A 15,548-nucleotide genomic window follows, 5' to 3' on the forward strand; every position below is an offset into this window, starting at 1 on the left:
AACATGGATAAAAGTATGCCATGCTTTATCTCCATTAGGCATCTCAAAAGCTTATTTTGCTGTGGAAAATGTGTGTTTGTATCTGAAGGCAGGCTTGATCTCTTTAAGCTTTGTCTTCACTGTAGTCTAACCTTGAATTGGCCAGTCACGAATCTATAATCTTGTTTCAGTGTGATTGCTCTGCAGAACTGCAGTAGAATTTTCTATGCTTGCTGTTGCTCCCTCTCCCTGTGTCAATGCTGGTCCTTGCTCCCATCGTGAGACGAGATGATTTCTACATGCCTGCCTCATGCTTTACTGCACCATTCTTTGCTTTTGTTTTAAGATGTCCTAGCTGCATAAGCAGATAAAAATGTTCTTTCTGGGGCTTGAATATTCACTTCATTCACAAAACAGACTGCCTTGGTCTGCTGGGTGCTGCTTTTGACTGGCTGTAGAACGGTAGTCCCTTTTTAACAGTAGGTAATGTTTATCCAGTATACCTCTTTAGGAGGTGGTGGTTGTTTTCTAGGTGACCTCTTATTTGGAAGGGCAGTGGCTGTTACTTCTTAGAAGCAGAAAGAACATGTGAGCTCCCCGCACCATGGGTGGTACCTTATCCCGTGCAGGTTTAGCCATGGGCTGTGGGATTTCTGAAGGATGCGGGTGCTATTGGAAGCATTTGCATATTCACCCCTCTGTAAGCCTTCTGGAGAAGAGTCTACATTTTTAGCCCCTAAAGTCATGTACCACTGGGCAAATTAATCTTCTAGACTAAAGTCACTGGCTGGTTACACAATGTGTAGACTTGGTCTATGGCTTTTTTAGTAACAGGAAAGCTGTTCCCTTTTCGTGCAAGACCACGCATCTCACTACCTGCTGAGTTCATTTAACTTTGCCCTGTGTTCGCCAAGGGTTGCCCTGAGTTTGGTACTGGACAGGAAATGATGCCAATGCTTATGAACGCATCACATCTGTTGTGTATGTGACCAAAGCTGTGAAACACACCATGTGAAACATTAGGAGGTGAAGTGGCTAGGCGGTATTAAGGTTTAGAGAATTAGTGAGTTGCATCTATCGATAACTAGTCCAGTAGTAGAAGCTATGGTGGATTCCTGTGTATCTGCTGTGGTGGATTCCTGTGTAGCTGTATCTTAAATTGAAGAGATCATTGTAAGAGGTCAAAGATGTATAAGTAAACTCAAAGCAGGAGTTGGAAAAGGTGGCTTTTTTCTTTTTTTTTTTTTTTCTCTTCCCTCCCCAAAACATACAGGAAGCAAAATTCTGACACAGTCTTTAGGGCAAAGACGCTATACTGTCCTAAGGTGGAGATTTTTGTGATTTATGGGTATGATTACATGATGTGTTAAGGATAATACTGTAATTAAAAATTTAACTGCTGATCTGAGCTCTTGTGCAGATGACTTGTATATATGCAATGGCTGTTGAAAGATCTGCAGCCTATATATGGCATAACCTCCTCCAGTGGTGTGAGCGGATGATACCCCATACTGCTTTCCTTGTTCAGAGACCCTGATGCTACATTGGAAGTTTCTCTTTGCACACTTACACTTCAGTAAGGCTGTATTCAAAGCATTGGTGGGTTCAAAGTCACTTATGTAGTGTATACTAGTGGCTAGCATGAATAGTGATTTTAAGTGTTTTACCAGCTTTCCCACTTCTTGCCTACCATTTTGAACAGTATAGGGTCAGTTGGAATATAAGTCTGTTCATGCACAACTGAAATGAAAGCTGGGACTAGAGGATAAAACCCATGCATACATCTGTAACCCATTATAACAATGATTATGCCAGTCTTACCCAGTCAAGAAAGTGTCATTACATAGAAGAGCAAGAGATGTTCCTTTCAGTGTGCTGGACTCGCTAGGGCCAGGCTGCGTGGACTGTGTGACTTGGAACAGGAGTCTTTGGGCAGGTTTTTCAGAACTGAGAAAAGGTGTTGTAGTCTTGCACATGTTAGCTCAGCTCTGTACTTATACATATGCTAGCTTCAAAAAAGCATGTCTTGAGATGGGAATCTGTTCCGGATGAAGTCTAACTATTTTGTGAAATACCTTGCATCCAGAGCTGCTGAACTCTCGCTAGTGGTAACTTCCTGGGGTAGGACATCTCCAGACCAATGCAAGTGCATATATTGATTTATTAAGAGTGAGCTGTTTTCAGAGTATGTCATGTTACTGGATACTTTTCCTTATTTTTCTTCCCCTTTTCCTCTACAGCCCCAAAAGTCAGGGGAAGATGGATATTGACTTCTTTGCCTAAAATCAGCCAGTGCTTCAATACAAGCCTCCATTCAGGCAAACTTTTATTCGGTGGGCTCACACATGAGCTGCCTGGGCACTCTTCTCACTTCTCTTCTGGAGACGGCAGATGGCTGAAGTGGGAAGCTACTACAGTTAGTCTGACTACTCAGTAAATGTGTATAATCACACTTACGAGCTGGTGCAGCTTTCTTGTACAGACAATAACTTATTCCTACCCTACTTGCTTTGCCTTCTTTAAGCTCTGCCAACTGCAGCCAGTTTGTAACTTTTGTTGGAAGGCAGTCTGTAGAAGAAACAGAATTTAAAAGCTTAATCCACACTTGGAGTTAAACTAGCTTTGGCACATCAAGTTGATAGTAAAAATTTAGTTAAACTGGCACAGCTTTGGAGTGGTTAAAACTGTAACACTTGGCTCTGGAGTGGAAACTAGAGATGAATGTAATCAATATGAAAATTATAAGTGGCTTGCTAATGCACAAGTCTTACTAAAGCCTCTTTTTTTTTTTTTATCGCTCTCCCCTTCCCCATAGTATATACACTTTTGGTAATCCAAAACAGAGGAATATAAGGTGGCTGAATCTTGACTTTTGTGGCGTTGGCCCAATCAGTGGCCTTTGCCCCACCTCTTTTCCTTGCTTTTACAGCATAGGGTCTAAGTATTGCTCTCTGCTCTGGCAGGTATCTGTCTGGGCAGCCTTTCTGACCCACCAAATCCTGCTCACTAGGATCCCATAAATGGTCAGTAACTGCAGCTCCCTGGCTGAACTGGGTGCTACTGGTCAGCAGCAGGACAGGTCTGTATTAGTGCATATTTCCCATCGTAGTCCTCTGGTGCCGACCTCGATGGCCCCTGCACCAGCACAGCTGTTGATGGGAAGTCCATTTGCTTAGAATAGGTGAGAACTGAGCCAGGCGGCTTCTCTTGAAGGGCCTTGGGAAGAGAAGCGTGGCCTGAAAAAAGGTGGTTTTTAGATTGTATGTTGGAAAGCAGTCCTTGTACTGTGTTTGTTCTTCAAGATGGTGTGGGAGCACGAAGCAGGAGACAAAATTATCCTTCTCAAAGTGGAGCCACTAATAAAATGATGGTATTAGTGCCTTCTTGTGAGAAGAGGATTTCCCTTATTGCTAAAAAAACCTAGCTGTGTACTTTATTCTGATGCCTATGCCTTTACCTGCAGCAGAAGCAAAACAATAAAGTGGATCAGCTAGGTGCCTGTTTATGTAGGTAATGGCTCAAGCACTTTTTTTCCTGGTGGGATTTTGTAATGTTTTTCATCATTTATCTATATCAGATTTGTTTAAATTTCTCCAGCTCTGTTCTGGAGGGTATTTTAACCTCTGGACTACAAGTTATATTAATTTGAAGTAGAACCTAAAAAGGGAGGAACCATCCTGTTACTCGTACTTCAGTTAGAAATCCCTGATCTTCAGCTGCTTAAGTCTCATGTTCCAGCTGATTCTATTACAATTTACCTAAGCAACGGATTCAATAAATGAGGTAAATATCCTTGACTGAAATTGTACTTGCACTTTACTAAGCCTTTAAAGTGCTACAGATGCTTTTTTGGAGTCCCTGCCTTATGGAGCATGCACTCTCAGCTGTAGTTGCTAGAAGCTGAACAACTCACAGTGTCAGAAAACAGTATTTTAAAATGCTGAGCTTGTTATCTGGGAATAAAACCATTAAGTCCATGAATTTTGAGTTGGAAGGAGGAGAAACTATCCATAAGCGTTATAGGGAATGGCTGTTCTTTAGGTACCTCACTAACTATAATGAAGGAGACAACCCCTTTCACTGAGTCACTGAAGTTGAATTTTTTCCAGATTGGGTCAACTTAGAACATGTCCAGCCACTGTTGTAAGCCTAACAGGGAGTGGTACCAGTGCAGGTTTTTTGCTGTGCTCGTTTGTTTCGTTGTTTTCCTGAAGCAATAATGAATCGTGTGATAATACTTAATGCGAAACCCAAGATTAGCAAGGCTGAAACTGAAGCTTGTTAGTCCTTGAACTAAAGGGATAGTGCCATCTTGCAGGACTGTAATGCTGTCTGGCTAAATGGGTAACAATATTTGTATAAGTTTGGCTGCAGGCAAGTGGACTCCTGGGAATATATTCTTGATTTCTTCCTCAAGGTCTGCTTTTGTCATCATTTGGACCCTTGCTTGATCTTTCTATATGTGGATTTGTTTCTGAAACAAAACTGTTACTTACACTTCTCTAATCGTGGCTGGATAGGAATTGGCAAAACGGTGTGACACAGACACTTGGCTTTCTCTATAAAATTCACTGGGGCTGACAGTGCAGCAGCTAGGACTCCATTTACTAGCCAGAGCATGCTGTGTGTGCAGTATGTGTTACTATGCTAACAGTACAGTCCTGCATATCCTTATCACACTGGAGCTATGGCATCTTGCAAATAAACCTTGAAACCAGGGGAAGAATAAATGTATGTGTATGTACCTTCGTCTGTGGTCATCTGTAAATCTAGCTCGAGTCAGGGGCATGACTGGATCTTTCATTCTTAGCCTGTTATTGCACTGTTGGCTGGCCATTCAAGCTCAAATAGGACCTTCACTGGCAGCTTCCTCACTTGTTATTACGTCCACTTATTTATAGCTAGCCGGCACAGAAACTGAAATGGTTACAGCATTTCCTAGCTGTTATTACTCAAACAGAAATATTCTGGCTGCTGTTTGCATGCCAACTGTTATGGGTGATCTGCAAGCAGTGACTAATCGAATCATAGAATGGTTTGGGTTGGAAGGGACCTTAAAGATCATCTACTTCCAACCCCCCTGCCATGGGCAGGGACACGTTCCACTAGACCAGGTTGCTCAGAGCCCCATCCAACCTGGCCTTGAACACTGCCAGGGATGAGGCATGCACAACTTCTCTGGGCAACCTGTTCCAGTGCCTCAGCACCCTCATAGTGAAGAATTTCTTCCTAATACCTAATCTAAATCTACCCTCTTTCAGTTGAAAGCCATTACCTCTTGTCCTATCACTACGTGCCCTTGTAAAAAGTCCCTCTCCAGCTTTCTTGTAGGTCCCGTTCAGGTACTGGAAGGCTGCTATAAGGTCTCCCCAGAGCCTTCTCTTCTCCAGGCTGAACAACCCCAACTCTCTCAGCCTTTCTGCATAGGATAGGTGCTCCAGCACTCTGTTCATCTTTGTGGCCCTCCTCTGGACTTGCTCCAACAGGTCCATGTCCTCCTTATGTTGGGGGCCCCAGAGCTGGATGCAGTACTGCAAGTGGGGTCTCACCAGAGCAGAGTAGAGGGGCAGAATCACCTCCCTTAACCTGCTGGCCACGCTTCTTTTGATGCAGCCTGGGATATGAATGGCTGCAAGTGCACATTGCCAGGTCATGTCAAGCTTCTCATCAACCAACACCCCCAAGTCCTTCTCCTCAGGGCTGCTTTCAGTCCGTTCTCCGCCCAGCCTGTATTTGTGCTTGGCATTGCCCCGACCCATGTGCAGGATCTGGCACTTGGCCTTGTTGAACTTCATGCAGTTGGCCTTGGCCCATCGATCCAGCCTGTCCAGGTCCCTCTGCAGAGCCTTCCTACCCTCAAGCAGAGTGTTGACCACACCACACAGCTTGGTGTCATCAGCAAACTTGCTCAGGGTACACTCAACCCCACTGTCCATGTTGCTGACAAAGATGTTAAACAGCGCCTGTCCCAATACTGACCCCTGAGGAACGCCACTCGTCACTGGTCTCCACTTGGACATGGAGCCGTTGGCCATAACTCTTTGAATGTGACCATCCAGCCAATTCCTTATCCACTGAGTGGTCCATCTGTCATATCCATGTGTCTCCAATTTAGAGACATGCAAGCATGTCTCATTCTGGTGCCCTGAAGGGAAGTTATTGCTGAATCTCAGTGCCAGACACCACCTCCCTCTGCTGTGAGTTTCACTCAGGTAGAGGTTGACCTGTGAGTTGAACCAACACTCTCAGTTCAGTTTTCTGAAACATTAAATAAGGCAAATTATTTGGGCATGCCTACGTTCAGGGATAAGCAGTGGAAGCACAAACCAAGCTGTTCTGATCTGACTTGAGGACAAACAGAAAAATCCGGTATATTCTGTAGCCACTTGGAGAGTGAGAGCAGAGACAGATGAATGAGTGTGGAGCTAAATGAGTAAGGATATTGAGGTGTAGGCATTGGGTTTGATGAGAAGGAAGAGCTGAGAGAAAAAGGAAGTGGTGCTGAATGTGCTTGCTTAAAAAGTAGTTGGAGAAGCAGATTCTGGATGGAGGAATTACTATTTAGTGAGCAAACTGAGGCGATCAGCTACTGGTGTCGTGAGAGCCTTGGAATAATCTGTCAAACTAATGGCACGTTGAGTCACTCAGAGCTTCTCAGCATGTGGAAGAGAATCCTAGAAAGACTTGAGGCTTGACACAGATCCCAGTCACCCGCGGGTGAAAAAGTTTAATCTCTAGAAGCCCGGCTTGCAACTGATGGCTGCATCAGTCACTCATGTTTGGTGCTGGTAAACACAATGGTCACAGGGATCTGAAATCTACTGGAGAGTCACTAAGAGACCTGTTACCCGTGTCCTAAAATGTTTGTTTTATTGGATACTTACAGGCTTTAAGATACTTTTTATTTTACTATATACTTAAAACTAAGTTGAGTCATAATAGTCTAATAGTCATATTTAATAGTCATAACTGAGCTTTTTTCAGTTAAATGACTTAGAAATCTATTTCAGTCTGCAAAGCTTCTAAAGAAGTGTAGTGGGCCAGAGGACTGGCATGAGAAGGGGTGCTGAACGTGATTCTTAAAATAACTTGTTAAGCTCATAACTCCTTCTTTTCCTCTCCTTTCTTACATATGGAAAGATTTTAGTGTGACTTCCCTAAGAGATTTAGTAAGTTGTACACCTATTCCAGAAACTTTGATGTGTCTCTTGGCTGGAATTAGTACTTTAATGGCCTACTAATGAACACCCATTGCAGTTATTTCTGTGAAGCAATTAATGTATATCTGTCTTTCTTTTTCAGTGGTCACAGGAGCTACTGATGGGATTGGAAAAGCCTATGCAGAAGAGGTAAGAATTCTTATCACTTGGAAGTGTATCTCAACCCTTGGCAAGATGTCATGCTGTCTCAACTCTGTCAAGCATCAGGTCATATCTCCTCACCTTATCTTAACATAGATATCTGCAGAGAAAGAGGTCTGTTGCCTTGCTTCCCTCAGGTGACCAGCCAAAAGTTGTATCCCTTTTTGTTAATTTCCTGTGTTTGTGAATTTTATTCAGCCCTTACCTCGTCATTCAGTTTTTATTTTTAACTTTTTCAGTTGTTACAATTATTTTAACTTTCTTAACCCTTGGTATTTCTTTTTGGTATTTCCAGGCACTGACTAAATGGCATTTCTAGCTGCCTGCAGTATGTTCCAATTATTCCCTATAGTTCATGAAGTCTCTGAAGCTGGGTTTTACCTCTATCTCTTTCACTGTACTTTTGCTCTTGATGGATATGTGGGCTCCAAATATGGTACTGGAATGTATTGCTTAAGACAGAAAGTGCCTGTTAGTATGGGGCAATCTAGCCTATAAGCCCAGAGAACATCATGACAAATAGTGCTGACTACAACAATTTATAGCAAAAATAACTTTCAACTCCAGCATCAGTACCAAAGTGAGCCTGTCTGTACTCATTTTGTGTTCTCTGAAACACCAGCATGGCTTTGTGTGAGGAGATCAGCAGTGAGAGATTCCCTTTTTCTGGAATTTTTTGTTCTGCGGCGCCCACAGGGACAGTAGTGTTCATCTTCACGGGTAGTCTTGCCCTTCAGATCTCCCTTCCATCCCTGCTTGCCCTGCCACCCACACCCTTAGTCCCCAAAGTCCTTTCTGCTTTGCAGAAAGTAGCACCCTGTCCTACTGGGTCAAGATAGGGGGAGCTGGCTGCAAAGGGAAATAAGCCTGATGCCAACAGTGCCCGATTCTGGCGCAGAGCTGACGCTCGTGCATGCCAAATATCCCAGTTACACAGAACTTAAATGAATGATGCAACACTTAAATTGAACTGCCTAGAGCAAGTAGAAGGAGATCATTGTGCCCAGGGCATAGCACTATCAGGAAGAAGCCCTCTGGTGTGGGAGATACCCTCTGAACATCATGGGAAATTAGTTTCAGGATATATATGTTAGGCTATCGGGTGAGTGAAACTATAGCTTGCTTTATGTTCTGCTGGTGCCTCTGAGAACCAGGCTGCCTTCAAACACAGGTGTGTGCTGCTGGTAGACCCCTGTATACGAACCCCTATTAGGAAAGCTGATGACAAGTATGAGATCCTGCTGGGAAACACTTGACTGTTTCAGCTTCTCTGCTGTAGTTGCTGTAGGCACAGTGCACCCCAGAGAGTACAAATATTCATTCTTTGGCTATAGAATAAAACATTTCTATTTTTAAAAAAATTATTATTGTTATTTATTTATTTAGAATAAAACACATATCTACCCTTTGACAGTTTACGTGGATGAAGAATACTCGGTGAAGTAAAGTGTGAATGCAGGGTGAAATGTGGAATACCTGAAAAGACTTACCAATCTTTCAATTAACTCTAGAGATGCCTTCATAAGACTGCCAGCGGAGGCTTGACTTTGTACTAGGAATGCCCATCAGGTTACTAGAAATGCCACTGGCATACAGCTGCCTGGACACTGATGGCTGTGATTATAATCATGCAGATTACTTCATTCTCCTTGGAGGAGTTTGAGAAATGTAACAGTGTGTTGAGAATCACCTCTTCGAAAGTTTGACATGGTCACCAGTAAGTGATGGAAGAGTGTTACAAGTTTGTGGATTCTCTGGTTGTACTCTGCTCTGTTGGTTACTTTCCTTCTTTTCCAAGCAAAGAGCTGTTTTTACACTTTTCACTCTTGCAGTATTAAGATCTTTATGCCTTGCTCAGCACTGATAACCTTTTCATCACTAGACCACCCCTTCACGAAAGGTAGTGCCATAGTAAATGCAAGTTTTCTTCTCTGTTTGGGTAATGCTCACCCAGTCTTCGATTCCAAAGCAGCACACTCTTTTCTCTTTTTTTTTTTTTTTAAAAGGCTATGGTCAGGAGTCACTATTTGTTACCCCTCTCTTGCAGTCTGCTGTTCGCTTTTGCAAATCATGAGTTAAATTTAATCTCGGATGTATTTGTATGCTAGTGATAAACTAGAGGTTGTGATCCCATTGTGTACTCTGCTATGCACATCTGCTTAGTATTGCTTTTTGTAGATCCTCTTGCTATACTTACTCTAACAAGAGCTTTAACTCGGCTTTGGTGGGCTGTCAATGACATTCCTTTCCATCTTGGAGAGAGAGGGCTTTGACAGCAGCTGTGTTTCACTACTGAAGTGGAAAACGTGGTAGTTACTAATATGGGATTTAAGGAAGTCAGACACCTACATCCACCAACTCCATTAGAATGGTGACTCTTGCTTGCATCAATCCTTAGGCTACAAGAGCATCTTCGCAATGTTTGCTACTCTGGATGAGTTTTTGTGATTAGTCTTAAGATCATCTCGTTCAGCCTTTTCATGACTCTAGGGACATTGGCCAAAGATCTGAGTATAATGGCAGGTTATTTACAAAGCAACTGGGTCTTCCTCGTTCCTTATGTAAAAACGTGATTAGTTACTGGGATCTCAGAGGATCATTATTGCTCTTTGGACTATTGTGGTTCTTTTCAACTCACTAGGCCTCTACCAGGGAATTCAGAATGCTCAGCAGAAACTTATCTGGTTTCATCAGACTCAAATTGAACTTGCCATTGAGCACCATATCTTTTCCAAGTTTGATTACTTCTCTTAAATGGTATTCGTTCCTACTTAAGGCTCTTTCCTTGGCCATTTTATGTGCTCTGTACTCAGAGAATTCCTCTTGCAAATGGGGTTCCATTTCCAGCTTTCAGATGCGTTTCTCAGAGTGTGTCCCTTTAGTGTCAACATAGCAGCAGTTTCTCTCAAGCTCGCTCTTGTGGTGGAAGTTCTCTAAATGTGCTGAGGTTCCACTAACTGGGTGTGTTGACATGGCTTTGCTTTCTTGGCTTTTGAGACAAGCACAGCTGGATACTTCTCCGTAAAGCTCAGGTACCTACTTAAGCAATCTGGGAGCCCAGACATTATGACTGCTGAAAGCAAGCAAACTGTGTGTCAATGGTCTGGAGCTTGCACCCATGAGGAACATCTCTGGGGCTCTTTTGCCCCATGGGACCACAGCTATTTCAGACTCTGAATAGATTACTTTCAGGTTGTCCTTGGTGTCACAGGCTGAGATACTTTTAGGTAAAGTATTTGCCTTCGCCGCCTTGATCATGTGGAATGAGAGAATGCTATGTTATTCCCTTCTCCCCCCTGCCCTCCAAGCCTACTGCTTGGTTTTATGAAAAGTTTATTCCAGTGGGCCAGGTGCTTATCTGGAGGTGTATGTGTTCATCTGTTTTAGACAATTGTCCTCATAACACCAGATCATTTCCTTGAGCAGAAAGCAGTGGTTTGTTAGCAGTTCCTAGTGTGAGTGTCTCTGGTTTCATCACACCTCACTCTAAGCTCACGAGAGATCTAGTATGAGATTTCTTCTGCTTGGAGATCACACATGGGAGTGAAGTATGGAGTTCACTGATGAACTTTGTCGTACTTCTCTCTGAAAGAAGCTTTCTTGGTTTGCCTACTTCTGCTAGAAAGGTAGATGAGATTAAGTCATTTTAGGTTGTCGCTATACTGTGCTGTGGTTTTTTGGTTTTTTGTTTTTTTTTTAGGTTTCCTTTAAGACCCATTCTCATCTGCTTCCTAAGGCAGTGAAGGAGTTTTGTTGGAGCAATGAGAACTTACCTGGTTTTTATATGTAGGTGTTAAGTGTCTGAAGGGCAGTGTCACTATGAATTGTGGATATATTGTTTTTACTTTTCACTGTAACAGGGACTTATAGTAGTCACAAACATTGTTTGTTTTCATTGCAGAGTAATTCAGATATGTAGCTGTCTTTCTGCAGACAGTTTTAAATTGAGTTGTTAGATTACATTACAAACCTGCAGCGGTAGGTCTGATCTGATGACCAGGATATGCTCTGGCCACTGCTTAAGTTACACAGCTTCCCTGAAAGAACTGCATGAGTAAACTAACCTTTATATACCTACGATTAGTGCAAAGTAAGGGTGGAGTCTGACTAAAGGAAGCAGATATTGAGTGCTGGGGTAATTTTGCAACATGGTTGTTCAAGTGACCATGGATATCTTAACTTGGCACGTTAATTATGGGTAATAACTTCTTTGCTCTGACTTGCAGGGGTGTTGTAAAAGTTCTGTAAAATATCTGCTGTTGGTTTTCTATTTTATAAATGTGCCTATATGCCTGTATTAGATGACTGAGAAGATAATAAATTTGTCATGAAGGGAATCAAGTAAGAAAAAGCATGGAAGTATTTGTCCTGGTTTACTCCTTCATGTCTCTATTTAAAATTGTAATTTTTTGAACTTGCTGGTTATATATTGTTGTGATGTTTGACAAATTATGCAATTCCTTTAATTAGGATACTAACTGGAAAGAGATTTATGATTGTTCTTATGTCTCCTGTTTTGTTTTCTTGCAGTTAGCAAGACGTGGAATGAAGGTGGCTCTAATCAGTAGGTCAAAAGAAAAACTGGACCAGGTTGCTAGTGAAATAAGTGAGTTGAAAACTTCTTCCCTAAACTTCACAGGCATGCTTATAAGTAAATGCAATTGCACATGAATTTCATACATGCTAATATATACAGCTTTAATTTTGAAAAAGGCTTGCTCTTGTGCACAGTGCAAATGTTACAGATCTAAGTGGTAAAGGCCTTGCAGATTAATTTTACAGGTGTTCATGTTTAACTTCTGAGAACAATAGAGCTTAATTCTGGAATAAGTACTTCTAAAACTGTTAGTCTTCCATATAAGAACAGCTTACCAGGTCAGACTAAAATACCACCTATCCCCATAGTAGCTGTCTAAAATCATAATAAGGAAAAAAACATGTAGCCATTGCTTCATCTTGAGGCAAGTTTTTGATTTCATGGGCTTCAGCCATAGGGTGGTTTCTTTGTAACTCAAAGTTGTTGAAAACATGTTCTTTATGTTACTCATTGTATTACCAAGTATACAAATTTATTGTGGGTAGCTTCCCTCTACTCCCCTTTTTTTTGTTTTGTTTGGGTAAACTACTCAAAGATCAGATTAGAGAGCTGTAAGCTTTTCTGAGGTGATGAGTGTGCATAGTCATAGGAATATGGGGAATGAGTTAATGTGTTTAAGAACCTGTATGAGGGATTGTTTCTTCAGTAAGTGTGTGGTAAATGGCTGTAATGCAAAAGTAAGGGAGCAACTTAAGTATTCCAATCACAAATGTAAAATGGATATCTGTACAGGGTCAGTTAGGAGAAAGCTTCCTCATGTTGACAAATGATTTTTCCAATCAGAGCAAAGTATAACCATAACACACAAGAATTCCTCTTGTAATCTATATCTCTTATTAAGGCAGATTTCATGCAAGGTTATTAGCTTATGCAAAGTATGTCAAGATAAAGTGAGAAATGTAGCCTTGTGTGTAGAGGTTTTGATAAGCAGGAGTGGGAGTTGTGTATTACAAAGCAGGTTTCTCAGCATGATGATGTTGGGTAAAGAAACCTCTAAGATTATGCTTCTGTCTTACCCTCCCTTGTCTTGCTTAGACTTTTCTAAAATGATTTGTGTACATAATGCAGATAACTTTAAGAGCTGCTCTCTTTCAGAGGTCATAAATGTATTATTTTGGCTTGAGTTTGTTAAAATTTTTAATAAATTTGTTAGTGGCACCACTTTACTGTAAAGCATAATGTGTAAGTCAAGCCTCAACAAACTGTCCTATACTAAGTTGTAAGGGGCTGCTTAGTGAATGTAAAGATGACTACAAGACTCAAGGACTTCAAGTTGCTTAATGCTAACTGTTTTACTAGTTTACTGAAAGAGAGGGCATACAGTTCTGCTGATGTAAATGCCACTGTCTCTGATTTTTAGTGTCCAATGTAAGATGGCATATGAAACTGTTTTCTAGACAGGAAAGTCTTCCTTTCTGTGTGTATGTTTAGGTGGTAGAGAGCATTCCTTCTTAGAGCAAAGATGGCATCAAGTCCTATCTTTGCTGGTTTGGAAGTAACTGGCATTATTCTTCAGTATCCTGTATGCAAGGATGTCGCTGCAGTGTCTGGACGTACCTGTGATACTCTAGTCAATACAGTCACAGTGTAAATTAAACGGTACAGGTGTCACTGCTCGGGTAACCTGTGTGAGTACTGAAGCTTAATGCAAAGACATACAGAAGTTGCAACAAGATGGTCTTTTTAGTGGTTCACTGCAGTAGCTGGATGGTAGTCTGCTGCATATGTGGGCGTATGCAGTCACGTTTCTTACTATGCTGTATAAAGCTGTCTTGCTAAGTAGAAGTGTAGCTGATAGAAGTATCTACAAATATCTTGTTCTGGAATCAACCACTTAAGCATGAAGCGACAAGCTTCCTGAAAGTGGTCATAGCCCTTTCTGTACCAGTCTGGAAATCTCTTCCTCCTTGGGAATTAAGCATCATGCTGACAAGACAGATAAATCTACTGCTTTGAGCTTTCAGCCCTTACATGATAGCTGCTGGGAGAGTTTTTCAGATTAAAATAATAGGTACATGTGCCTATGTAATACGTAATTACTGTTAGGCCTCACCCAAACATTTTTTTGCTTTCTTTCCTAAACTGTTCTGAAATGAAATGACTCATGCTGGGTTTTCAGAACATTTCTCTTGACAACACCAAGCTACTGAAATGTATACCTTGTTCACCGTGGCATATGCTGAAGGACTAGGATAGTCTGAATAATCAAGCAAGCCTGAGTCGCACTTTCAGATCCTGCTAGGTTTTAGCTGGACACAATTTTCTTGTATTCAGGCTCATGTGGTTTCTGTAGTCTGTTCAGATGTCATATATAAGGTGGGTGACTTTTTTAGAGCTAGGGCTGTAACTACTTAAGTGTTTCCCTTGCAGGCTCCTAAGGTAGCTGTAAACTTCTTTATGGTGGTCCTGCAGTTGTTCTTCAAATTGACGTGAGCTTGCTCCTCTTGAGTAATGACCCTTAATCACTTTAAGGAAGAATGGCTATTTAACTAATTCCAGTTCTTTGAATTATGTGAGCCGTGCATGTTTTCTGTTCCTTCCTCATTTTCACTGATCAGAGTCCTGCTCATGCTAGTGAATGGATAGATGCCCTTTGCCACAAATAACAAGAGGCTTTTGAGGATCAGGTATGTTCATTCTATTTCAGAAGAATATTTTCTTGTGCTCTTAGGATATACTTATATTAGGAGTGGTATCTATGTACAAAATGCAAGTTGCATAACCACCATCATAAGGGAAGAACTGATATGTCTTTCTGAACGTTAAATGCCAGCTGACCTGGATCTGGTATTTTTGTGTGCGTATGCACATTAAACTGGCTGTACTGATGTTAAAGGAAGGCCAGATGTTCTGAACTTGCAGCTCAGTTTGAGCAACGAAAATTAGTGGATTAATTACAAGTAGTTAAAGACTTCAGAAGACTTCCCAATGTGTCTTTAAGCATGTTGTAAAGCTGAATTTTCTTTTGCAGAATACTTAGGTGTTGTAGGATTTGCCACGAAATGAAAATTCTGCTTTGTGTTCCCTAAGAAATAGAGCATAGGCCACAGACTGAAGAAGAAAAAATTTTGCATTTCCTCTTCAGTGGTCATGGAACACCTTTGCATGGAATTACATAGGTTTTATGGAAACATACTTGATCTTTTAATCAAGTTTTCATACACAAACACTGACTACTAGGGTCACCATACAAAATCCTTGATCTAGTTTAGTTTATGCTACATCACTGTTCCAGCACCTTTTTAAAGTGCCTGTTGTATTACATCGTTAAACACTTTCAAAGGTTCAGGGAGGATCAGAAAGAAAAATTCTCTGTGAATGGAGACGATTACTTGAACACCATGTAATGAGGCTGTTCCCTGATTTGCTGTATTTAATAACGAGTGTGGTCCAAGACATCTCAGGTGCTCTGTGCCAGCAGTTGGTTCAAGAGCCATGGATTTGTAAGCAGAAAAGCTTCAGTTATTGCACTGCTGCTGATAGGTATGTTCTGAGCAGACTTGAGAAGAACTTTGCTGTAGAAACTCATTGTCTAGGGGCTGCAATATGAAGAATGTAGTGAAAACCAGTCAAGCAGGGAAAACACTTTAAAGAGAGCTTGCCTGTAGGGA

General features: G+C 41.5%; 1 protein-coding gene across 1 annotated transcript in view; it reads left to right on the forward strand.

The window, feature by feature from the left end:
- Positions 1-6,754: 6,754 nt before the first annotated feature.
- HSD17B12 (hydroxysteroid (17-beta) dehydrogenase 12) overlaps positions 6,755-15,548 on the forward strand; it is a 59,012-nt gene continuing 50,218 nt past the window's right edge. The window contains exons 1-3 of the mRNA XM_009329736.1: positions 6,755-6,767; positions 7,282-7,328; positions 11,871-11,946. Coding sequence (XP_009328011.1) covers positions 6,755-6,767; positions 7,282-7,328; positions 11,871-11,946 — 136 coding nt within the window. The remainder of the gene's footprint in view (positions 6,768-7,281; positions 7,329-11,870; positions 11,947-15,548) is intronic.

Source organism: Pygoscelis adeliae, unplaced genomic scaffold (genome assembly GCF_000699105.1).
Source record: "Pygoscelis adeliae isolate BGI_AS28 unplaced genomic scaffold, ASM69910v1 Scaffold117, whole genome shotgun sequence".
NCBI lineage: Eukaryota > Metazoa > Chordata > Aves > Sphenisciformes > Spheniscidae > Pygoscelis > Pygoscelis adeliae.